This window comes from Python bivittatus, unplaced genomic scaffold (assembly GCF_059951505.1).
Source record: "Python bivittatus isolate LINGU-HERP-01145 unplaced genomic scaffold, Pbiv_v1 ctg000610_np1212, whole genome shotgun sequence".
Lineage (NCBI taxonomy): Eukaryota > Metazoa > Chordata > Lepidosauria > Squamata > Pythonidae > Python > Python bivittatus.
In genome coordinates this window covers 60,337,606-60,363,305 of record NW_028277088.1, presented here as the reverse complement: position 1 = coordinate 60,363,305, position 25,700 = coordinate 60,337,606, and the positions used below count along the sequence as shown (strand labels likewise).

General features: G+C 43.4%; 2 protein-coding genes across 5 annotated transcripts in view; one reads left to right on the top strand and one right to left on the bottom strand.

Moving 5' to 3' along the window:
- Window positions 1–25,700, top strand: part of CEP72 (centrosomal protein 72) — a 122,317-nt gene that overhangs the window by 95,855 nt on the left and 762 nt on the right. The gene's annotated exons all lie outside the window — the stretch shown is intronic.
- TPPP (tubulin polymerization promoting protein) overlaps window positions 1,950–25,700 on the bottom strand; it is a 60,511-nt gene continuing 36,760 nt past the window's right edge. The window contains exon 6 of one of the 2 annotated variants that reach the window (XM_088150209.1): window positions 1,950–7,830. In XM_088150209.1, coding sequence (XP_088006335.1) covers window positions 7,636–7,830 — 195 coding nt within the window. In that variant the 3' untranslated portion in view covers window positions 1,950–7,635. Of the gene's footprint in view, window positions 7,831–18,459; window positions 25,086–25,700 lie in introns of those variants that run through there. The other variant, XM_088150208.1, reaches the window with a different exon arrangement.

The following is a 25,700-nucleotide window of genomic DNA, read 5'->3' as shown; positions in this document are numbered from 1 at the left end:
ATTTCTTTCTTGTAACTTTAATATCACTTTCTTTTCTTTTTCTTTTCACAACTTATATGCCAACGATTTCCCCAGTTTATTTGCAAATTCAAAATATCTTTGTTTTCATAATGCATCTTTATTTCCATCTCTTTCACTGTTAACATAGATAGTTGTCTCTGTAAAAGTTTAATTTGATGGGTAATGGGATTTTTAAAATTCTTCTTCCTTTTTTTTAATCTCATCCAAACCATTTGTATTTTCTCTTTCCTTTTCTTTTTAAGTTCACTATTCACTATTATTATAAAGTATCCTCTTACAAAAACTTTACTTGCATCCCAAGCCATTCTTACTTCTGTGCCTTTATTAAGATTATTGTCAAGAAATTCTTTTAACTTCTTTTTACAATCCTCTACTACCGTTTCCTTTTGTAACAACATCAAATTCAATCTCCACCTAAAAGGACCATTTTTCCTTATAGAAGTTAAAGTCACTGGATTGTGTTCTGAGAAAGTCTTTGGTAATGTCTCCACTTTATGAACATTAATAACCAAAGTTTTAGAAATCCAAATCATATCTATTCTTGAAAAAGATGTATGTCTTTCAGAAAAATAAGTATATTCTTTTGAGTCAACATTTTTATATCTCCATGCATCAATAAGCTCCAACTTATCCATTAAATAAAAAATCTTTGATAGTTTACCTTGTGTATTTTTAATATTTTTCTTACAAGTTCTCTTTGTGGGGAAACCACCCTATTCCAGTCTCCCAAGAGACATCAATTTTCATATGGAAAGTCCAATAATTTGTTCATAAGACCTTTATAAAATGCTGTTTTATCTTCATTTGGGGCATAAATTCCCAATATCAAAGTCTTAGCCCCCTGTAGATTAACTTCCACCCCAATATATCTGTCATGATCATCAATCAATATAAGTTTTGGATATAGTTGAGGATTTTTTCATTCCTGCTGAAATAAATTCTTCACCCAGATTTTTGTGACTCAAATATTTTATATATCTTTTTCCTAATATGTGTTTCTTGTAAGCAAATCACATCTTGTTTTAACTTTTTCAAATGATAAGATTTTTTTTTCTCTTCTGAGGAGTATTTGTTCAATTTATATTCTACATTAAGCATTTATAATCCATAGTTAGGCCACAATTTTAGAAAAGTCAATACCTGTAGTGCCCAGCGTGCAATCATCTTCAATGTCTTGTTGTATCATTGTGGCATTGTTTTGTCACATCTATTATTGTCACTTCCATTTCCTTTTGAGATGGCCAATCTTTGTTACAAAGATAAATTAATCTCTCTTTCGTCATTCTGGACCAGGAATCTCCCAGAGCTCGCCAATTTTTAATTACATACCCAAGAGGTGTCCCCCTGTGAGGTTGTGGCTTATTGGCACAGCTGCCCATGCCAGAAGTCTTCTGTACACCTAGCGGTAGGATTTTCTTCTCCATGGGTGCGGCTTACTTTCATTCACATACACACGCCATCACTTGCAGTGGGGCAGGACATGCTACTGGGGAACGGAACACACTGGCTTTCAACTCTGGCAGTCGTTGGTCTCAGACCTCGTGCCAAAATTGGGGCGTCTATGCCCCATTCACTGAGCAGTCCTGGTCGCCCCCAGGAGGCAAGACAATGGACACATGCATCATTCCTTTCAACCGGACTGCCCGGTTTTTCCTCTCAACTGGAAAAACCTATCCGGAGTACCCAACTATACTCACCCGTTCTGGCGCAGCTCAAGGGAAATTCTCAGGAATCATCAGATCTTCCCTTTGTGGATCCCTTAGGGGTCACCGGGCCCCCAAAGGGCCTCCCCCTCTTTCAGGATCACCAGACACTTAAAAGAATCCCGGATGAGCCCCCATTTCTGTTAGCAAAATTGAGAGTTTCTGACTCTCCCCAATTAGGATTCAGTCCGGCAGAAGATCAGACACGTAAGTACCAGCTGAGATTTTAAAGTTTTATTGAAAGCTTGCCAATAGAGTCAGCTGGGGTCTCCCCTTAAGACAGAGAAGAACCCCGGTCACACCCAAAGAAGAAGATTTTATATATGTTTCTTACAAAGAGATACAGCAATTAACAAATGATTGGCTAAAATTGGCATAAGTTTTGAATCCTCCTTATTATTGGGGGAAACTTATCTTCCTGATGACCTATTGGTTACTAGTCAGAGTTCGGGGCACTCCACTTTGATCTTCTAAATTTTATTGTTTCCTAGAATGCAGATTGGGGTCACTTCCTCCCGTATCCTTATGGCCTCAACACTTTGGGAGACAGGATGTCTGCCTAAAGCCTTTCAACATAACAGAAATAAGGGAAATGTGTGAAGGTTAATGAACATCAGTTTCCTTGTTATCCCTTTGGTTTTCAAATGTAAAGATGAGAGAAACTGGGAGCCCCTTTTCATAAGGTTTCACCATGGTGAAATATCAGATGACTGGAAGACAGTAAATAAATGTCCTTGTCTTCAGAAAGGAGAAGAAAGAAGATCCAATGATCAGTCAGTTTGGCATTGATACTTGGGAAGATCTACAATAGATCATAAATAAATTGCCCTGCAACATAATAAATATCAGAAATTAATATCTAGGCAGACTAAGCATATCTCATTTTTTGACTGGGTGACTTTGTTAGTGGAATGTGGGAAAGCTGTGATATATTTTGATTTAAGCAAAGCACTTGGAAAAGAGCCACCAGGCAACTAGCTGAGCATAGAATGAATGACATTTCAGGTGAATGCAGAGTTGACTTGAAAACTGTACAGGTGGTCCTTGGCTTATGACCTTCATTCAGTGACCGTTCAAAGTTACGATGGTGCTGAATGAGTGGTACTTATGACCAGTCTTTGGTGTTATGGCCATCGCAGCATCCTGCAGTCACGTGATTGTGATTTCTGACAAGTAAAGTCAATGGAGGAACCAGGAGGAAGTCGGAAGTCACGGTCATGTGAGGTCTTTGATTAACCTGTGCAGTTATCGCTTAATGATGGCAACTGGGACTGCCAGAATTGCTGTTGCTAAGCGAGGCGGTCAAATGACACTGTGCTTTACGACTGTGCTGCTTAGTGATGGCAATTCTGGTCCCAATTGCCATTGTAAGCCAAGGACTACCTACTCAAAGAATGCTCAGCACTGATTTCTCATCAGATTTGTGAAAGTTATTGAGTGAAGTATAAGGTTCAAACTGGATTTTTTATTCTTCAGTATTTTTATCAATGATCTGGATGAAGGGATGGAGGGGAATGCCTATCACATTTTCAGGTGACACAAAACTGGATAGGATCGATAATACACTAGAAGACAAAATTAAAATACAAAACTATAGGTTAGAGAAATGGATGGAAGTAACAGATAAAAATTTAAAATACTGTGGACAAGTGCAACAGTTTTCATACAGGAAACAAAAATCAAATGCACAGGTATAGATGAAGGATATATGGTTGAGTAATAGTACATGTGAAAAAAGATCTTATAATACTAGTTTATTAGAAACAGAATATGTGTCAACAGTGTGATGTCACAAAGATTACTCAGTTCAGAGATAATCAAAGTAAAGATTATCAGGAGCCTAGAAACTAAAGCCTATGAAGAAAGATTGACAGAATTGGTTATATTTAGCCTTGAGAAAAGATCATCGGGGGGATACCGTACCCTTCTTCAAATACTTGAAAGAATGTTAGCAAGAAAGTCGAGTCCTCTCTCATTTCAGGGTGCAGAACATAAATGAATAAATTTGAATTACACCAAGACAAATTTTGATTGAAAATTAGTAAAAAACAAAAAAAAAAAACCCTAATGGTAAGAGTTTAAAATTAGGAACCAACTTCTTTAAAAAGTTATGGTCTCACTTTCATTGGATGCTTTGGATTCCTGCACTAAGCAAAGGTTTAAATGGTTTAAATGGCCCTTTCCTTTCAATCAGCACTGAACTCCAACTCTATAGTTTTATGAATCTTGGTAAGGGCAGCCTTCAACCAGTGTTGGAAAGGTGTGTGACAGTTAATTCCACCAGCAAGAAGAAATTGCTACACAACAGCATTTTCAGCAATAAGTAGCCTAAAAACACCAAGAGAAATTTGAAATAAATTATTAAGTACTCAGAAATACAGTAAATACAGAAAAATAGCTTTTCCTCAAGAAAGAAAACCTCTGAGAGTAGGGTAGATTTTGCCACAGCATTAAATTATGAACTAAATGGGATATTTTATATTAGCTTACCAGGTGTGTGTGTGTGTATGTATGTATGTATATATCAATCATAGTCAACTGAAGTAACAGATAAATATACTACAGTAGTAGTGGAATCTACACAGAAAGGAAGAAACCCTGGTTAATAAATCTATGGCTGTAGGGCTTAAAACCAAAATCAAACCAAGAAGCCACAATTCATATTCCTAGTCATTTGAAGCATTTTCAAGCCCATAGCAGACCATGGACCAACTTCAGTGATGAATGCATGCTCTGTCAGTTTATCATGTCTATATCATAGCTACTATAGGTGTCCACGGGAGACGGGGGTAGTCATTTCAGAAAATATGCATTGCAACATCAATGAAGACTGCCCCTTATATACCTGTCTGCAGTGTTGTGATACAGGTATGAAAAGTAGAGCAATCCTGATGTCACAGTGCACATTTGTCATGGTAGCAATTGTCATGGTTAGGAACTCATGATTAGAATCATAGCATGTAAGGATTGGAAGGTACCTTGGTGATCATCAAGCCAATACCACTGTCCAATGCAGGAATACAACAGATGGCATATTTCCTTTTAAAGGGAGGAAAGAATATTCTAATACAATATAACAAACCACATTTAACACACTGCTTTATTAAAACAGCAAGGCATTTGTAAACAGATTACTGTTATTAAATAGCTTTTTAAAAATATCTACAAATACTGGTTTTAATCATATTCATATTTGAAGCATTGTTTCATTTTTCCCATTAATATTCAAGGAGCTAAGTGATAAAAATATTGTGAAAAAAAGAGAGAAATGACAACAGAAGGCATCACTACATATTTGCAATATTCTTTGTGCTAGAAGAAAAACTTTAAAAGGATATAAACTATTGATCCTTACATTGCAAGTAGTACGTGCAATGAAGGGAGTAGTGGTATATTCCAAATACAAGATGAAAACCCAGTTACTATGCCATTGCTCAGAGGTAATGTCTCTGATTTTTATAAAATTTATTTTTAAAGGAATAGAATTAACAGAAATTATTTTTAAAAAAATGTACAGTTTTACAAAGCATAGAATTCCTTTGAAAAGTTTACTCATAAATCCATAAAAGGAGTTTTCAGTTGACTATGATAGCAAAAGTAACGCTTAGCTACATTGGTTGTAGCAATAAAACAGTATTATAATAATGTTATATTAAGTTCCCCAGTCCCAATGTGGGGATGATAAAGATATTCATTTTATTAACATAATACTGAACAGTTTCCAGCTTTTCACTTTCACAATGCAAGCTCAAACTAGATTGCACTTGCATGCTGATATTTATGTTTTACCAAATTTAGTATGCCACTGGTAATCCACAAGATTACCAAAAGGTTATTTTAGGAAAAAATGTGCAAAAAATGCATTATATAAAACTGCTTATAAAAAAAAAACAGGACACAAGTAGTACGTTAAACTTACTTTTGTTGTTGTTGTTGTTGCCTGGTAACTGCCTGGACTAGTCCCTGCAGTTTTCTTGGCAAGATTTCAGAAATGATTTGCCATTGCCTTCTTCCCAGAGCTGAGAATGACTGGCCCAAGGTCACCCAGCTGGCTTTGTCCCTAAGGTGGGACTAGAGCTCATAGTCTCCTGATTTCTAGCCTAGTGTCCTAACCACTACACCAAAGTGGCTCTCTAAACATACATATAATACATACAGGTAGACCTTGCTTAATGACTGCCCTGTTTAGTGACCATTCAAAATTATGGAAAAAGTAACTTTATGACCAGCCATCGCATTTACAACCGTTGCAGCATCCCCAGAGTCACGTGATTGCTATTTGCACACTTCACAACTGATTTCCAACACGCTGTCAATGGAGAAGACAGCAGTAAAATCACAAGTCACAGTCACATGATGTCTCAGTGACCACAGTGACTTGCTTAACATCCAAATGGGCAGTGACATCATAAGTCTATCACAGTCAAGTGATGTTTTGTTTAGTGACCGTGTCACTTAACAACGTAGTTGCTAGTCCCAATTGTGGTCACTAAGCACAGACTACCTGTATATATAAAAATATTACAGTGCATCATCTTTTTTATTTTAGGCTATAAAAATATGCTTGATTTAATAATACGTTAAATGGAAAAATAATACATGTTTATTTTTATCAGGAAAATTAGTAAGATTCTCTTAACTGTTTAAGGACAATTTACTATTAACTATTTACTCAGGTGAACTGTCTGTGTGGACTGTTTGCTCATTTGCAGCAATGAGCCAATCTCAGATATTTCCTCATTTTTACATTTTTTTCTATCTCATTTCAGCATCCACTTGTTTAAAGAAGTTTTTTTAAAGAAGTCCACACAAAAACTCATAATATATATTGTTTAAGGAAATTATCCAAATCAAATAGATAATACTTCAAATTGATCAGTAGTGGTGGCTGAACAATCAAATTTCATAGAATTTGTCAGAAGCATGCTTTGGGTGTTTGACACTATTCATCTCATCCTAACTAAAAGGATGTTCAGTTTACAAGATTTAATAATACATCAGTATTATTAAATAAATACTTCAGTATTATACATCACCCTTAGTCCAGGGTTTTTGTGATTGGGGACTATTGATTTTTGCAATCCTGAGGATTCTTAGGCTTCAAAAAATGACTAGTGGGACTCTATGTAGCCCATGAGTTACCAACTCTTGGGTTAAATGCTTTTTTGTCTTTCAGCCAAAATATAGCAACTGTGCCATTTTTACAAGCTTTGCACAGTAATCTTTAAAATTACTTCTATTAATATTGTACAGCACTAGACTGAATGATATTTCCTAGCAAACAAACAAAACAAGAAAGAAGAATGAAGGCTTTTATTTCCCTCCTTTTCTCAAAACAAAGTTAATTTAGGGGCCATACTAATGGACAGTATGGTTTTAAAAATGTTGTTTTTTCACATGAGTTGCAATATAACATTTGTTTTTCCAGAACAACATACAACCATATAAAAACTAATTCATTTCTGTTAAAAATTAGTTAAAGCATTACAAACTGAGTTTTCTTTTTAATCATTTTGGAGTCTTTCATTCTGAAATGTTCTACATTAATAAATAATCAATGTAAGCTTTTAAAATAAAAAATATAAGTACACGTACCTCTTACTAAAAACACTTCATTCTAGAGGAGGAAGAATTGCTACTACAACTGAAACAGCAGGAAGCAGACATACAGGAATGTTTCCAATTTAATATCAGAATTGTTGAGGTGTTATGAGAGAGCCCATGCAGTTTTTTTCCCCACCAACCTAAAGCACAAGGAATGTAACCAAGAGGTGTATCACTACAAATAATACCTTAAAAAAAGGCGGGGGGGGGGGGAATAGCAACACATTTTAGGCTTTTACAGCCATCTGAAACAAGCTTGTTTACTCATTCTCATACAGATGCACTTTCCCTCCTTTAGTCTCAAAGGTTATTTGCTTCCTTGTATTTTCTGATCGTACGTTCCAGCATGTTTATATCCAGACACATAGCCAGACATGTCAAGCAGATCTTCACGCCCTGCTTTGCCTTTGCCTTTTCCTGTTGGATCAAATCTCTCTTTGTGGGAACCAGTAAAACGTGCTGTATCTGTGAGCCGTGACACAGTTGGAGATGACACTGTTTTCTAAAACAAAAGAGGCAAGGGAAAAAGAATATTAACTTCAAAAAGAACATATAAATACATTAACTCAGCGATTCTAACAATTATAATTGCTTGTTCCTTTTAAGATACCAAAGAGGACAAGCTTTTAGGTTTTCACTGCTCTAAGACGGGTTGTGAAACATCCCCACAACGGTTAAATGTATATTGCCAATTAGATATGTGACATTGTATAAATAAGGGCAGCTTTCTCTTGCAAAAGATTTTACAATATAAAGAGACACAAGTGGGGAGAAGGAATGAGGAAAAAGGACTAAATAGCAGAATGTGAGATTATTTCAATTAACTAATTTAAATTTAATTACTGACAGATACGGGGACTGGATTCAGTGTACTTTACAAAACAATTGTAGAGACTGTAGAGACATTATACAGTAGATTTGTGGTTCACACAGAGAGCTAACCACACCTAATGTGAATGCTATGACATACACACTATTTTCAGTGTGATAATTAGATTAGCTACCTGACCTTCCTGTGTAGCACAGCAAATCTTAGTACAGCATTTTTGCCCTGTAGCCCTATCACTGGAGGTAGTTAGTTCATCTTTGAGGGATAGGGTGTTCCCGGCCCCTTTTAAAGAGGTGCTGGTTTGCCCTCCCCTCAAGAAGCTGTTGCTCAACCCCACCATTCTGGACAACTTTCATCCAGTCTCTTACCTCCCCTTCTTGGGGAAGGTGGTAGAGAAGGTGGTGGCACTGCAGCTCCAGAGAGTCCTCGATGAAACAGATTATCTGGACCCCTTCCAGTTGGGCTTCAGGCTAGGATATGGGACAGAAACAGCATTGGTTGCACTTTTAGATAATCTCTGGTGGGACCAGATGGGGGTAGTGCATCTGGCTCTTCTTGACCTCTTGGTGGCTTTTGATACCATTGACCATGGTATCTTTTTAGGTTGGCTGCAAGAGTTGGGGATGGGGAGCAAAGTCTTGTGCTGGTTCACTTCCTTCCTCCAAGGCTGGTCCCAATCGATGCTGATAGGGAGCAAGAGGTCCAGCCCATGGCCCCTGCTTTGTGGGGTGCTACAGGGCTCGATGCTCTCTTCACTCCTTTTTAACATCTACATGAAACTGCTGGATGAGATCATCCACCACCATGGGATGAGGTATCATCAATATGCAGATACCCAGTTATACATCTCCATCATGGGTGACTTGAGTGATGCCATGACCACCCTTCTGTGGTGCCTGGAGGCTGTGAGGGTCTGGAAGGGGAACAACAGGCTTCAACTGAATCCTGGCAAGACAGTCTGCGGGTTCACGGCTCTCCCGTATGGGATTTTACCATCTTTGGTTCTGGATGGGGTTGCACTATCTCAGATAGACCCAGTGCACAATTTGGGGGTCCTCCTTAGCAATCTTAATACTAATCCTGGACACATTCTGTGTTATCATATCCCGGCTTATATTTTGTCATTCAACTGCCTGCAAAATTATGCCTGCTGCCTTCACACAGCTTATAGCAATGTCAGTCATCACAGCTGTATTGTCAGTATAATTCTTAATTGTTCTTAAATTAAAACAATTCTTAATTGTTTCAGGACCAGGAGAGACAATATCCTCAATGTTGAAGATTGAAAGATTGAAATTTGCCAAGAAATGAATAAGAAAAGAATATCAGATCTCAAAAAATATTTGTTTTACTCTTTCTATTCCCATTCTTCAAGGAAAAGACAGAATTAAATTTTAATTCTGTTCCCTCAGGTTTGGCCTATCTCCTTCAGTTTCTTGATAGCCTCAAAAAAAAAAAATCCCTCAAAATTGTACTCAAAATTGATACCATGATGTGTCTTAATACCCTGAATTATTGGTTAAAAACAGTCTTCTAACTTAGTGGTCTGCTCCCCCAATCTCCTCTGATAAATTTATAAGCAAATGGAAAAGCTCCATCTTACATAAGTTGAATCATTGTGGCTACTCTCGGGAAGCTGTACTAGCCTTAGGTTATGAGTCAAAAACAAGATAAGGCAGAGAATACAAGTAGTCCTTGACTTATGACCATTCATTTAACAACCATTCAAAGTTACGACAGCACTGATAAAAGTGACAACAGGTCCTTGCACTTACAACCATCGCAATGTCCCCACGGTCACATGATCAAAATTCAGGCGCTTGGCAACTGGCATGTATTTATGACAGTTGCAGCATCCTGGGGGTCATATGCATTTGTGACCTTCCCAGGGGGCTTATGAAAAGCAAAGTCAATGGTGTCAGGTTCGGCCAGCACGGGGCTTCAGGGAAGCTCGCAGCCAGACCACGCGGAATCCACCGGCGGTAGCTAGCGGGGAAAAGAGGAACTGAAAGCGCCGCTAGTTAACGGGCCACCTGCGCCCAGCCAAACAGGAAAACCGCAGCGGAAGCTTTTAACTATAAACTGATAACGGTGCGAGCCAACAATGAACGGGGTCGCAGGCAGCGAAACAAGATCGCAACGCAGCACAGAACCCTCGGGCTTGCACGTAACGGGGAGGGACCAACCCAGCCGGAGGGGAACTGGCAATCAAGGACAATGGACCCTGACCGAACCTGCCATCATGGACAATCAAGGGGGATTATTGGGGGGCCGATAATCCGCAGCAGCAACGTGATCGCGGGGCGGGAAAAAAGCGCGGGAAGGGGGGAATATAACAAGTGATGCAATTGTACCAAGCCAGTCCTGGCTTTGCTTGTGACTACTACGTTACGCATGAGTAAACCTTTGTGAACCACACGTGTCACGAGAGTTTCTCTGTCGAACGGGGCAAACCTTACATAAAGCCAGGACTCACCGTTAGCGCTACCCGGTACCACCGAGGAGCGTTTCCCTTTCCAATACAGGCATGACCAGCGACGAGGAATCCGCGGGTCAGCTAGAGCACGAGGGGCCCAGGCTCGAGGAGGGACGGTCAGAGCCACCCGGGAGCGACGGGACAGCGACCAGGACCGGGCGCCCTCCAGCCGAGCGGTGGTCGATGTGCGTGAACCAAGGGCCAGACGGTTCAGGCGTCACGATGACCCGAGGTTCAGGGTCCCAGAACCGCGAGTGGGACGAGAAGTTCGCCCGACTAGAGGAGAGAGTCGAGCGGCGCCTAGACACCATGGAGGCGATGCTCCAGACCCTGCTACAGAGAGTGGGACCATCGGCGGTGAGCGATGGGGTGAGCAACGGGGGTGGCGGTCCGGCACCCCAGCCGGCACCACCCACGATGCCCCGGTCGGTGGACCGACGGGCGGCAGACGCCCTGAGACTTCGAGGCATCACTGGGAAGTTCTCAGGGGACCCTGAACAGCTGCCGCATTTTTTGACGCACGTTAGGGGGTTCATGCAGAGGGGTGGTCACCTATTCGCTAGGGACGAGGATAGAGTATCCTACATGGCCGAGCTGCTAGATGGCCAAGCAGCTAGCTGGGTGATCGGACTATATGACGCCAACGTGGCGGAACTACGGACTTCATGCAGGCGCTCCGGGACAGATTCGAGGACACATTGAGCGCCAAGCGGGCGGAGGACGACATCCTGCAGTTCAGACAGTGGGGCAAGTCGGTATCGGAGTACGCCCTGGAGTTCCGGAGGTTGGCAGAGAAGCTCACGGACTGGCCGGAGTCCCTGAGGGTGAAGTATTTTAAGAGGGGGCTCAATCCAGAGATCCTGGAGCGGGCACTGGGACGGGACGACCCGTCCACAGTGAAAGATTGGATCTGGCTGGCCAGAACGGTGGAATCGGCATGGCGGCAGATCCAACAAAGCGCGAGGCGACGGGACCAGACGAGGGACCAGCCGAGGGAGAGAACCCCCGAGGAAAGGCGGAGCAGTCAGCAGCAGTCCACTGGGGGGCGAGAGGCGACCAGAGCCCCGAACCTGTGCTTCCGGTGCGGAGGCAGAGGCCACCGAGCGGCGCAGTGCCCGACAGAGCGGGAAGGAGCCTCACCACGGCCCGAAGTCAAGCCCCCGCATGCGACCGGGAAAAGGGCCGGCGACCGACCGCGGAAGGGGGCAGTGGCGGCGGTGACCGAAAAAGGACGCGGGGGGTGGTCGACCCCGGAGACGGCGTCCTCCGGAGAGGACTTGGAGCCGGCGGGAAACGAGGCGCGCTCGCACTGAACGGCGTCCCAGTGCGAGCAGGGGAGTCGAGGCGCGCGGACCCAATCGGAGATGAGGACTGCCCTCCGTTCCGGGTGAGAATACACATCCGGGGGGTGAGATCCGGAGGGGAGGCACAGCTGCGGGCGCTACTGGATTCAGGCTGCACCCACTGCTTGATGCACCCAGCTGTGGTCTCGGGGCTCAGACTACAGCTGAGGCGCCTCCGGGAGCCCATTGCATTCAGCCAGCTAGACGGCACGCTGGCAGGGGGGGGGGCCAGCTCAGTATTACACCGAGCCGGTCCAGATGACGATCGGGAGTCACCGGGAAGAACTAAGATTTGTGGTGGTCCCGGTGGCCGACTACGCGGTGGTACTCGGCTTGGCGTGGCTGCGGCGACGGAACCCACAGGTCGACTGGACGGCGGAGGCAGTGCGGTTCGGGGTCGACAGACCAGCGAAGTGCGAGAGCAGAGGGGACCGAGCCGTGGAGACGGGTGCGGCCGCAACCACAGACGGGCAAGTGGAGGATCCAAGACCCCGGGAGACGGGGCGAGAGCAGACAGAGCCTGAGACCCGGGCGGCAACAGCAGCAGCAGCAGCGCCGGGACCCCGGAGACTCGCAACGATCCCGAGGCATGGGGAGGCAGCGGCGACTGGCGAGACAACTGCAAAGCGAGAGGCAGGGTCCGGGGAACCCATGACGGGCGGCGGAATCCCGAGGCAGTATCGAGACCTGGCGGCAGCGTTCGGGGAGAAGGAGTCCGACCAGCTCCCTCCACACCGGCCCAGTGATTGCACCATCGAGTTAGAGCCAGGGGCGACTCTGCCTAAGCCGAAAATGTACTCCCTGTCAAGGAGGGAGATGGGGGCTCTGCGGGAGTTCATAGACAAGAACCTAGCGCGGGGATTCATCCAACCCGCGAAGTCACCATTAGCGGCCCCGGTACTATTCCGGGAGAAGAAGGATGGCTCGCTCCGAATGTGCGTGGACTACCGGGGGCTGAACGCAATCAGCACCGAGTACAAATACCCCACCCCTTGATGAAGGACTTGATGTCGCAACTTTCTAAGGGGAGGGTGTTCACAAAATTGGACTTGCGCGAAGCTTACTTCAGGGTCAGGATCCGCGCTAAAGATGAGTGGAAAACGGCGTTCAACACGCCGCTCGGAAGCTACCAATTTTCCGTGATGCCGTTCGGATTAAAAGGGGCCCCGGGGGTATTTATGCAGCTAATAAATGAGGTGCTGCACGACCTACTCTACCGGGGCGTCCTGGTCTACCTGGACGACATCCTCATCTACACCGAAACCCTGGCGGAGCACGTGAGCCTGGTGCGCACCGTGCTCCAGAGACTGCTGAAGGCACAGCTGTATGCGAAGCTATCGAAATGCGAGTTCCATCGAGAGCAACTAGACTACCTCAGCTACCGAATATCCAGCCGGGGAATTGAGATGGACCCGGCGAAGGTAAAGGATGTCCTGGGCTGGGAAGCGCCGCGAACCCGGAGGCAACTTCAAAGCTTCCTAGGGTTTGCGAACGTCTATAGACAGTTTATCCCGAACTTCGCCCAAATCGCCCTTCCCCTAACAGACCTGCTAAAAACCAAGGGCACTGGAAAACCCCCCAAGCCCAGCATGACACTTGCGTGGACTGCAGAATGCCAGGGGGCGTTTGAGGAGCTAAAACGGCGGTTCACAGCGGAGCCGATCCTGCGCCATCCCGACCCAGATCGGCAGTTTATAATCCAAGTAGACGCGTCAGACGTGGCAACGGGGGCAGTCCTGCTCCAGCCCAGCCCGGAGGGGGCCATCCACCCATGCGCCTACGCCTCCCGCAAATTCACCGAGACGGAGAGGAGGTGGATGGTGTGGGAGAAAGAGGCGTACGCAGTCAAGTGGGCACTGGCCACGTGGAGGCATCTACTGGAGGGGGCAGCTGAACCATTCGAGGTGTGGACGGACCATAAGAACCTCGAGGCCCTGAAGACTCCGTGTAAGCTATCCCCCAAACAGGCGCGGTGGTCCCAATACTTCGGGAGGTTCAGGTTCACCCTAAAACACATCCCCGGGAAGCGCAACTTCCTAGCCGATGGACTGTCTCGCATGCCCCAGCACGCCAGCCTACGGGAGGAGATCGTGGACTCCATCATCCCTGCCAGCAGACTGGCTGCAAAGGCGGTGACCCGGAGCCAGACCAAGGGGGAGCGACGGGACGCGGCGCCTGAAGTAAGGCAAGGGTTCGCGGAGGCGGCGGAGCGGGACGCTTGGCTCAAGCAGAACCGAGAGGCACTAACCAGCCAAGAGGGGTTGTGGTGGCACGAAGGAAAGCTGTACGTGCCCGAGGGTTGCCGACGGGAGGTCATGGAAAGAGCCCACGACACCTGGAGCGCGGGGCATTACGGCTTCGTGAAGACGCTCCACTTAATTCGGCGGCAGTTCTGGTGGCCCACGCTCCGTAAGGACGTGGAGGCGTACTCGGGGGGTTGCCCGGTGTGCGCGACGGCGAAAGGGGCCAAAGGCAAGCCTAGAGGGCTACTCCAGTCGGTAGCGGAACCCGACGGCCCATGGCAAGAGATCGCCATGGACTTCATAGTAGAGCTCCCGGAGAGTAAGGGGAAGACCGCCATTTGGGTGGTTACGGACTTATTCTCCAAACAAGCGCACTTTGTAGCGTGCCGGCGAGTCCCCACGGCAGAGGGGTTGGCGAGACTATTCGTGCAACATGTTTACCGGCTCCACGGCGCGCCCCGACGGGTCGTCAGCGATCGGGGCGGCAACTTCATCGCGCGGTTCTGGAGGGAGTTCCTGAAGCAGGTGGGGACGAAGCAAGCCCTTTCTTCCGCAGCGCACCCGCAGACGGACGGAGCCACGGAACGCCTGAACGGGGGGCTCGAACAGTACCTGCGCTGCTACGTGGGGCACCAACAGGACGATTGGGCGGAGCTACTACCATTCGCGGAAGTGGCATACAACAACGCCGTCCACAAGAGTACCGGGTTCTCTCCGTTCAAAGTAGCCACCGGGAGAGACTTCGTCCCCATGCCGGAGTTGCCTCAGCCGGAATCCCAGATCAACTCCCTGGACGCCTGGTTCGCCCAAATCGACGCGACCCGGCGAGCGGCGCACGCGGCATTGCAAAGAGCCAAAGCCGACTACAAGAAACACGCGGACCGCAAGAGGCTCCCCGAGGAGCAGTGGAAAGTGGGGGACCAGGTGTATCTGTCAACCAAAAACCTAAAGACGCACCAGGCATCGAAAAAACTCAGCCCGAGGTTTGTGGGGCCGTTCCCCATTGCAGAGGTCATCAATCCAGTAACTGTCAGGCTGACGCTGCTGAAAAGCCTCGGGAAGATCCACCCGGTGTTCCATTGCAGCCTGCTAAAGCTGCACCAGCCGGGGAACGCCTGGCACAAGGCAGAGGGAGTGCCACCACCCATCATGGTCAGGGGGGAGCAGCATTTCGAGATCAACCAGATACTGGACGCCAGGAGGCACAAGGGGCAGGTCCAGCTCCTAGTGCAATGGAAACATTTTCCCAAGTCCCACAGCGAATGGGTGAGTAAAACCCACATAAGGGCGCCGGACCTAGTGCGGGACTTTTACAATAAATACCCCGGGAAACTGAAATAGAGCCGGGGGGGGAGTTGTCTTCAGGGGGGCGGTATGTCAGGTTCGGCCAGCACGGGGCTTCAGGGAAGCTCGCAGCCAGACCACACGGAATCCACCGGCGGTAGCTAGCGGGGAAAAGAGGAACTGAAAGCGCCGCTAGTTAACGGGCCACCTGCGCCCAGCCAAACAGGAAAACTGCAGCGGAAGCTTTTAACTATAAACTGATAACGGCGCGAGCCAACAATGAACGGGGCCGCAGGCAGCGAAACAAGATCGCAACGCAGCACAGAACCCTCGGGCTTGCACGTAACGGGGAGGGACCAACCCAGCCGGAGGGGAACTGGCAATCAAGGACAATGGACCCTGACCGAACCTGCCATCATGGACAATCAAGGGGGATTATTGGGGGGCCGATAATCCGCAGCAGCAACGTGATCGCGGGGCGGGAAAAAAGCACGGGAAGGGGGGAATATAACAAGTGATGCAATTGTACCAAGCCAGTCCTGGCTTTGCTTGTGACTACTACGTTACGCATGAGTAAACCTTCTTTGTGAACCACACGTGTCACGAGAGTATCTCTGTCGAACGGGGCAAACCTTACAAATGGGGGAAGCTGGATTTGCTTAATGACCATGGCGATTCTCTTAACAACTGTGGCAAAAAGGTCATAAAATTGGGTGTGACTCACTTAACAACCACATCACTTAGCGACAGCAGTTCCAATCCTAATTGTGGTTGTAAGTCAATGACTACCTTAATAGATATAGAAAGCCAGGAAGCTCAATCCTGTGTGCCAATAGGGGCATATTTGCATACTCAACCCACTAGCCTTAGTCCTGCTAGATACCTGAGGCAGATTGAATATAAGCAATATAGGCAGCCTATGACATTAGCATGATTTAATATTTTGCCTACAGCTGTCTTGGTAAGGAAGTTTAAGAAAATTCCGTACAATGAATAGCTTTGTCCATGTGGAACTGATCATGTTGAAATCATTGCTTATTTTCTTCTCTACTGTCCTTTTTATCAGGGTATTTGTGCATGATATTTGATACCATTAATAGCAAATTATCGAGACCATCCAGATTTATTTTATCTCTGGTATTTATTGTCTGACAGAATTGTTATAGTCTATCTGAATGTTGCTAAATACTTTTATATTGCTGGCGGATATCAAAAGGGAATCATTGCATGATTATTTGTGAGAGAATAGTACCCTAACATTTTATATCTATCAATTGTTTTGTTATTCTGTATTTTAGTTTATTAGTTGGTTAGTAACTGTAGCAAAGTATTTATATTCTGTGTATTGTCGAAGGCTTTCACGGCCGGCATACGATGGCTGGTGTGGGTCTTCCAGGCTGTGTGGCCGTGTTCTGGAAGTTTTGTTTCCTAACGTTTCGCCAGCACCTGTGACTGGCATCTTCAGAGTGCAGGAGCACAGACAGGAGCAGTTCTCTCTGTGCCCAGGGTGATGTGACCCTTTTGTGGGTATTTATAGAGATCTGAGGGGGGGGGAAGGGGGGATTGGGTGTGTGTGGGGGGGGTTGGGTTACTGAGTGGCTGCTTGTTTTGGTGTCAGAATCTGTGTGTATCTTCCTGGGGATTAATATTAAGATTATAGATTTTTTTATATTTAGTTATTTAGATTAGTACTATTGATTTTATAGATTTAATGGTCAGAATTCTATTTTATTATATATCACCATATATATAGTTGTATACTAAATTTTATATTTTATTTTGCTATTTGCTGGTAATTGAAATAAAGCTTCTCTCTCTCTAATACCAATATCTTCTCCAATTTTCTGTTCTGTCCAAAATGTAAGTTAGAAAAAGTTCTCTGGGTAACTTTTTGAAAGGAAGATGAATTAGATAAAGATTTTGTTTCTCACTCTAAAATATCCTTGAATGTAGCAACTTGTTATTGCTGGGTACTATGTCAAGCTCTGCTAACAACTCAAAAGGAAAAGAAGGGAAAGCTGTCCCATAAAAATCTACATTTTTTTCACAGATATGCATTTATGCCATTGCCTAAAACAAGGAGCACATCAGAGAAGTAGCACAGAAATGACTCTAGAATTTTCCACATTTCCTTGGATGGGTACCTGCAGACACTGTGGACACATGAACCAGTATAGGCGAAAAATGTAATAATTAGTATATGTAATTTTAATCTACATAAATTACCACATGCCCCCACAACTCTACCTCTTCCAGCCTTCACTTTGGAAGGTCCTCCATTTGTAGTTTATCTAGGAACCAGGTTGAGAGATTAGAAAAGATCAGTGTGTATATCTCAAGGGTAGGGATATACAAGATAATGTGCACATTACAGAACATCTGTCCTGCTTCTTCATGCAAGTAAAGTGCTTAAATTTTTACAAAGAAGGACAAATCCATAAATGGAAGGAGAACAGTCCAATTAATAAACCAAATTGAAGAAAACATAGATATGTAATATATGAGACTTCAAGAAGGTTTTCCCTAACTTTATACAATACAGTAAGGCTTTTAACTATATACATAAAGCCAGAATTAATGGTGTTAAACTATATGGAACACAACAAATTGAAATAGTTCTGATTAAAAGGTAATGTTTTTACATATTAATTTTTTAAATTGTTGTATGCTGCCCAGAGTCACCTTGTGTGAGATGGGCGGCTATATAAATATGATAGATAGATAGATAGATAGATAGATAGATAGATAGATAGATAGATAGATAGATAGATAGATAGATAAATAAAACAAATATAATGTGGAATATATTAAACCATTTGGGTCAGAACACCTGATTACTTTTCAGAGGAACCTTTACAATGAATAAGACACTACTATAAAACTGAGGTTGGAGAAATTGTGTAATTCAGAATAGCCAAGGGGCTATGACAGGGACACATTGTCTCTATATCTTGTATAGATTTGAAGAAATAACAGCTGTAATTGAAATTGGAGATCAAAACACTATCAATTTGATATATGCAAATGTCAACATTTGGTCAGCTGAAAGTTTACTTAGAAAAGTTCATTATGAAAATAAACATGGAAAATGAAAAAAAATAAGCTAACATTGAACATTAAGAAGACAAAGATAATTTCAACCAGTGTTTAGTGAATTTAGGAGTGACAAAAGTTTTCTTAGGTTCAGGAATAGATAAAGACGGTATGCTGAATCTTGTTTGAGATTAATCTCAGGGAGGAGGACAACAACAAATGGTAGACAAGATCATGAAAAATATTGGTATTTTTATGACAAGAAAGATCAGAATAGTAAGAACCATCTTTTGTTTTGGTGGTAATGTATGGCTGTGAAAGCTGGACATTGAGAATGACCAAGAGAAAGATACCTATGAACTACTGATTGGTGACAGCTACTGAGAATTCCATGGATTGCTGTCGGGCAGAGTGATAATCACAAACACTCCTGTTTGTGCAGAGCGCAGCAAAAACTCCAGGAAAATATTAGCCATGAAAGCAAACACATCAACAGCTATTCACAATGCAATGTCCGTTTCTTGTTTCCCAAATAAACCCAGTCAGAAAATATATACTAACTGGTGTTTATTGATAAAAATGCAAAAACTCCATAAAATGCAAATATCATACAAAATATAAAGAAAAACACATATTCTTATTATATTGTAGCATCCAAGACTTATTAGCAACACAAGCTTGACAAAATTTCTAGCTACAAACTCTTAGAGAAGAGGTACACTACTTGGTAATTTGTTACAACTACGTAGCCCATAAAACCTACATAGTGGCTAACACTAAAACAACTAACAACTGCTCAGAGAGGCTGAACATTTTCCTCTTCTTGTATTATAGCTCTATGCCACCCCCACTGGGTACCTAGCATACACACGCCAATAGGTGGCAGTAAATAGCACAATATACAACACACAATAACAGGTGTTTTTCACATGATCTCTATAGCCAAAATATTATTTGTTATTGTTGTAAAGATAACAGGATGAATCCTTTCCCATGAGAAAGAAAATCCTGACAATTGCAAGATTAAGTAATCCATCCATCCTGGAATTCAAGATAAAACAATATATCTATTCAAATAAAGACCAACTGTCCCTTGAGAAAATGATCAGTGAACAGAAACTCACTCATGCCTTGGTCATGTCCCAGTTGGACTATTGCAATGTGCTCTACATAGGGCTACCTTGCAAAAACCACCAAAAGGGTGGTCCAGAATGTGGTCCAGAATGTGGTGGTGCATGCAGTATTGGGCATCCTTTCTTTGCCCATATAACACTGCTGTCACACAAGCTGCATTTCTTTCCAGGTTTCTTTCCAGGTTTCTTTCCAGGTGCAGTTCAAGGTGCTGGTTATCCTGGTCGCCAATATCTCCCTTGAATAAGGGGATATCTTGGATAGCCCACATGACTCTATATAGCCGCTGCTCATGTCTAGACTGTAGGAATTGACATTTCACGGTCTGCTTATGAGTTGAGCGGCTGGGAGTCGTTCACAGTCGTGAATGTAGCCTTTTTTAAGGACATAAAGCTCAACCAAGCCTCATTTTTTAATCACTTTGGATTTTTTTTTTTAATTGCCTTGGAAATATTAAGACCCTTTGGAACAGCAAGTTATACAATATTCACTTGGTGAGTCACCTTCTCCTTGGAGAAAGAATTTTTAAATACAATTTTAAAACTTAAAAAAAAATACTACTTTTTGGATTAAACAGTAAAAGAGTGCTTAGGGTATTGGTTTTGGAAAGTTAACAGTGGATTAAGGATCCAGGTGGACTTGGAATTATAATTTTGAAATAATTAGAATTCTTCCTGTGGATTTTAAATTAATTAGAAGAATCCTTCCCATGGGAAATGGGAAATTGGCTTTCTTTTGGAGGAAACATGATAATGGGACTTTGAAGATTTGACATTAGAGGGAGCTAGAAGATAATAAATTTGTCTTGTCAATAAAGAATGGAGCAAAAAACTTTGATAGATATTTTTGAACATTGGTCTTTGAAATTATTTGATATGATAGACAGGTGGTGTGTTAATGAAGTTGCAGGAGAAGAACAAGCTACACTGGATAAGTCTGGAACTAATTTGAATGTGGATTTAAAGGTGACAAACAATGAGAAAGATATGGAGAAAGATGTACTGGATATACAAACAAAACAAGTTGATGTTTCATTGCTTAAAAGAGATGTACAAGTACTAAATCAGAAAAGCGATTTGGATAACTTTCTCTTACTGGATGTACAAAAGAGGTCTGTTAAAGTCTTGAAGAATTTTTTGAGAAGTGACAAAAAAAGGACAAACCTTACTTACTGGATGTACAAAAGAGGTCTGCTTTGAAAGTTGAAGTTTTGAAAGATTCTTGGGACAAAGAAAAGATGAACAGAAATCAAGCTTTGGCACTTTATTTGAAGAGGTTAAAAATTAAGATTGTTAAAAGCACAGGGAAGGCATGCAAGATTGGCCTATTTGATCAAGGTTAAACTAGATATTTATATCTGGTATCCCTTACTGGACTTTTGTTGGTAAGGAACAAATGATGAGACTTTTGGATTTTATTTTTAGTTAAGAGATGAGTTAAGGGGTAAAGAGAATGTATGTTGCATTAAGAAATGGTGATAAACTACTAAAATTGTTTATACTTGCTGGGATGAAGGGGGAAGTTTCTTCTTTGTTCCCCTTTTTCTTCTTTTTATATTTTTTGTAGTCTGTATTAGTTTTTATTCTTTCTATTTGTAATCTTTAATAAAATTATTTGGAGGGAAAAAAAGAAAGAAAGTGATCTAACGATGGCAATGATTATGTCCTCCAAAACCAGATCACAGTTCAATTACTAATGCGCAACTTCCAGTATGCACCAAGCCCCTGATAACTTGGGACTTGAGACATGGTTGCCATGGGAGCCATGCAGCCTTGAGCTGTCCCAGACTCAACATTGCCAGGTGGCAAATTGAAACCCCTGAGAACCACAAGCCAAGGGTCTCAATCAAGCAATGGAATTCAGCTCAGACAGGGAAGATTCTGTACAGCAGGGAGGGTGGTACAACAGCAATAATCCCTTCAACCAGAGAGTCTCACACCCAGCTATCTGGAGAACAGAGCCTCTGAAAGCCAATAAATGACACATGGATAAGAACTGCTATCCCCCTCCCCAGAGTTACAGCTGGTTCCAGACCTGAAACAGACATGGACACATCTCCAAGAGATGTTTAAATGTTCAAGCAAGGTCAGCTGCATCATCCACTAACAAACTGTGGATGGGGACAGCTTTATTACAGACCAACTTGGGTTTCAAATCAATAGCCAGAGCCCAGACCCACCAAGGATCCAGTAACTTGGCTCCAAGAGAAGATCCTGAAGGCTGGATATTGGGATTACTTTCAAACAGTGAGCCTATTGTTCCTGACAGCAGTCCATCCCCAGGATCCCACCATACTTCCCCCTCTTTTTGTACGTTAATTTGATTTTTTTAAAAAAGAAAGAACTTTGAATTCATTTTCGTTAAATTTCATTTTGTTATTTTCAGTCCATTTCACTAGCCTACTGAATTTTTAATTCAGGTACTAGTTATCCTGCCCTATTTTGTATTATCTTCAAATTTGATAAGTATTCTATCCATCCCTTCACCCAAATGATTAACAATTTTGAATTATAGGATCCAGGGATAAACAATTTTGTACCCTATTCAATAGCTCACTCACGTTTGATTAGATCTTTGACTAATGCTTCAAGACTAACGTGCCCAAGCTAACTGTAATACTATCCAAGCAATACCATAACTTTGGTGATCAGAATCTTGGCAGTACTTTATTAAACGTTTGCTGAGATCAAGGTGTAGATTCCACAGTCTACTAAGGAAATTACCTGATTTAAAAGAAAAATATAGCAATCACTGCATTCTTTTTAAAGTGCTTTCAGATTATTTGATTGTTCCCTGGAACTGAGAAGTGCTTGTTACTTGATAGCATTCTGTCATTTTTATCGTATGGCTCTGAAAGTTTTAAATGGTTAGAGGTAAATAATATTTTATTTATTTTATTTTTATTTATTATCAAACTTGTATGCCGCCTATCTTCCCCAACGGGTGACTCTGGGTGGCTCACAATAATAAAAAAGAAAAAACACAAGTCCCTCCAACCATGGATAAAATCTATAAATAATTTTAAAATATATATTAAAAATGCCCTAAAAACCTCCTGTAATTTTTAGCCCTAAAAACCTGCAAGATGCTGGGGGGGGGACCCCACCAGCCATCTCCACAGGTGCGGGCCCCCTTCCGGCCCCCAGGCCTTCTGGCAGAGCCAGGATTTAATCCCTTTCCTGAAGGCCATGAGGGAGGGGGCACACCGGATCTCAGGAGGCAGGATGTTCCATAGGGCGGGAGCTGCAGCAGAAAAGGCTTTCTGCCTAGACTCCACCAATCGAAATTCCTTGACTGGTGGGGTCTGCAACCTGCCCCTTCTGCTGGACCGAGTGGGGCGGGCTGAAATGACCGGGGCGAGGCGGTTTCTCAGATAACCTGTTCCTGTGCCATGAAGGGCTTTAAAGGTGGTGACCAACATCTTGAATTGGACCCGGAAACAAACTGGTAACCAATGCAGCTCATGCAACAGCGGTGTTATACGTGCTCTCCTAGGGGCATTGAGAACTGTCCACGCCACCACATTCTGTACCAGCTGTAGCTTCCGGATACTCTTCAAGGGTAGCCCCATGTACAGCGCATTACAGTAATCCAACCTGGAGGTGACCAGGGCATGAGTGACCGTGCGGAGGTCCTCCTGATCCAGGAAGGGGCGTAACTGCCACACAACACGAAGTTGTGCAAAGGCCCTCCTAGCCACGACTGCCACCTGCTCTTCGAGTAGGAGTCGTGAGTCCAGGAGAACCCCCAGATTACGCACCGGGTCTGTCTGGGGTAGTGCAACCCCGTCAAGAACCAAAGATGACAAGCTCCTAGATCTTGAGGCTCCCTGTATCCACAGCCACTCCATCTTACCAGGGTTCAGCTGAAGCCTGTTGTCCCCCATCCAGGCCCCCACAGCCTCCAGGCACCGCGAGAGGGCAGTCACAGCATCACTTAAGGTACCTGGGATGGAGATGTATAATTGGGTATCATCAGCATACTGATGATACCTCACCCCATGGTGCCGGATGATCTCACCCAGCGGTTTCATGTAGATGTTAAATAGGAGTGGTGAAAGCACTGACCCCTGTAGCACCCCACAAAGTAGGGGCCGGGGGCTGGACCTCTTGCTCCCTATCAACACCGATTGGGTTTGGCCTTGGAGAAAGGAGCTGAACCAGCACAACATTGTGCCACCCAGTCCCAACTCCTGCAGCTGACCCAAAAGGATACCATGGTCGATGGTATCGAAAGCTGCCGAGAGGTCAAGAAGAACAAGGATGGATGCACTCCCCCCATCCCGCTCTCGCCAGAGATCATCTAAAAGTGCGACCGATGCTGTTTCTGTCCCATAACTGGGCCTGAATCCTGACTGATAGGGGTCCAGATAATCCGTTTCCTCCAGGATCCTCTGAAGCTGCCACGCGACCACCTTTTCCACCACCTTCCCTAAAAAGGGGAGGTGGGAGACTGGACGAAAATTGTCCAGGAGGGTGGGGTCTAGCAACGGTTTCTTGAGGAGTGGGCGGACCAAAGCCTCTTTGAAAGGCTTCGGAAACACCCCCTCCTGCAAGGATGAATTAACCACCGCCAGAACCCACCCTAAGGTCACCTCCTTGGTAGCTTTAACTAACCAGGAGGGACAAGGATCTAAACCACAGGTGGTCACACTGACAGCCCCAAGGACCCTGTCTACTTCCTCAGGGGCAACAGGATCAAACCGTTCCCAGATAACTTATAGATATTCTATAATCATATCTCTATGGTCAAGCTGCAATCCTACTTCTTCAATCTGCTCTTTGCTATTTCCATCTAGAACATATATTCTCTTCTCAGAGATAAATAAAATTATTTTTTACTTAGGTAGTACTTTGCCATTCTCATTAAGCAACAGGTATTTCTAATCTGTATCTGAAAAAGCCTTTTCGTGTTCTTAGCATCCTTTGCCAACCTCAGCCCATTTTCTGCTTTAGCTTGTTAACGCTACCTCCACATTTTGGGATCATTTGTCTGCACTCTTTCCACCTCCTATGTAAGTGGAGGGTTTTGTTTTGTTTTCAGATCTTCCTAGCCTTTTTGTGCTGTCGTATTAGATTTTTTCTTCTGTCTTCCTTTTTCTTTCTTCAGTGGAACTGTTCGCAGTTATTACTTTAGTTAGACCTCCTTTATGTTAACATTCCTTTTTTGCTTTAGAATTCTCACTCTGTTTGAGCACCTTTTCCTATTAGTTTCTTCTGCTGTAGAATCTTATGTATCATTGCTCAGATTTCATCAAAATATTTTTTTAAAAAAATCCAAGATAGATATTTGACTATAATTTAGTTTTTCTTTAATTTAGAAACTCCAGCAATATCTGATTATTTCCCCCCACATCTGTGTTACTTCATCAAAGACATCAGGTCAAGAACATCTGATCTTCTTGTGTCTTCCTCTACCCTTTAAAGGAAAATGCTATCAACAACAGAATTCTTGTAATGATAAACTTAATTAATTTAATTAAACTTAAAGCACTCCATCATTATTATTTCATACCTTTGGAAAGATCTGCATTTTGCATTTAAAAAGCATCAGCTACATTTTTTTCCTTGGTTGATGTCTGTTACAATGATAAATACAGTCCACCTTCCCTTAAGCTCTCAGAAAAACAGATGGATGTTACATTGTGTCATGCCCCTGTGTTTTATATGACTTTCACCATCACTCTCTCTGAGGGAGTTTAGTAATATTTATCAACATCAGCATTATTTTAATCTATATTTCACTTATTTTAACCAGATGCCTTCAATGATGATACCCAGATAATTTCTTGAAAATATGCAGATATTTTTAAGCATGCTGTGGTTCCTCCTCTGCTTCTCCTTCTGTTTCTTTTGAACTAAACTGCAATCACTCAGATTCTATATTACAATACTGGAAATTATCCTAACAGGTCTGTTATAACTATCAGGTCATAAATCCTTTTTACCAGGTTTTAAATCTCATACATTTATTTTTATTTTTTTCATATTTTGAGCATTAGAGAATTAAGGCCATGAACTTTATGAGCCAATG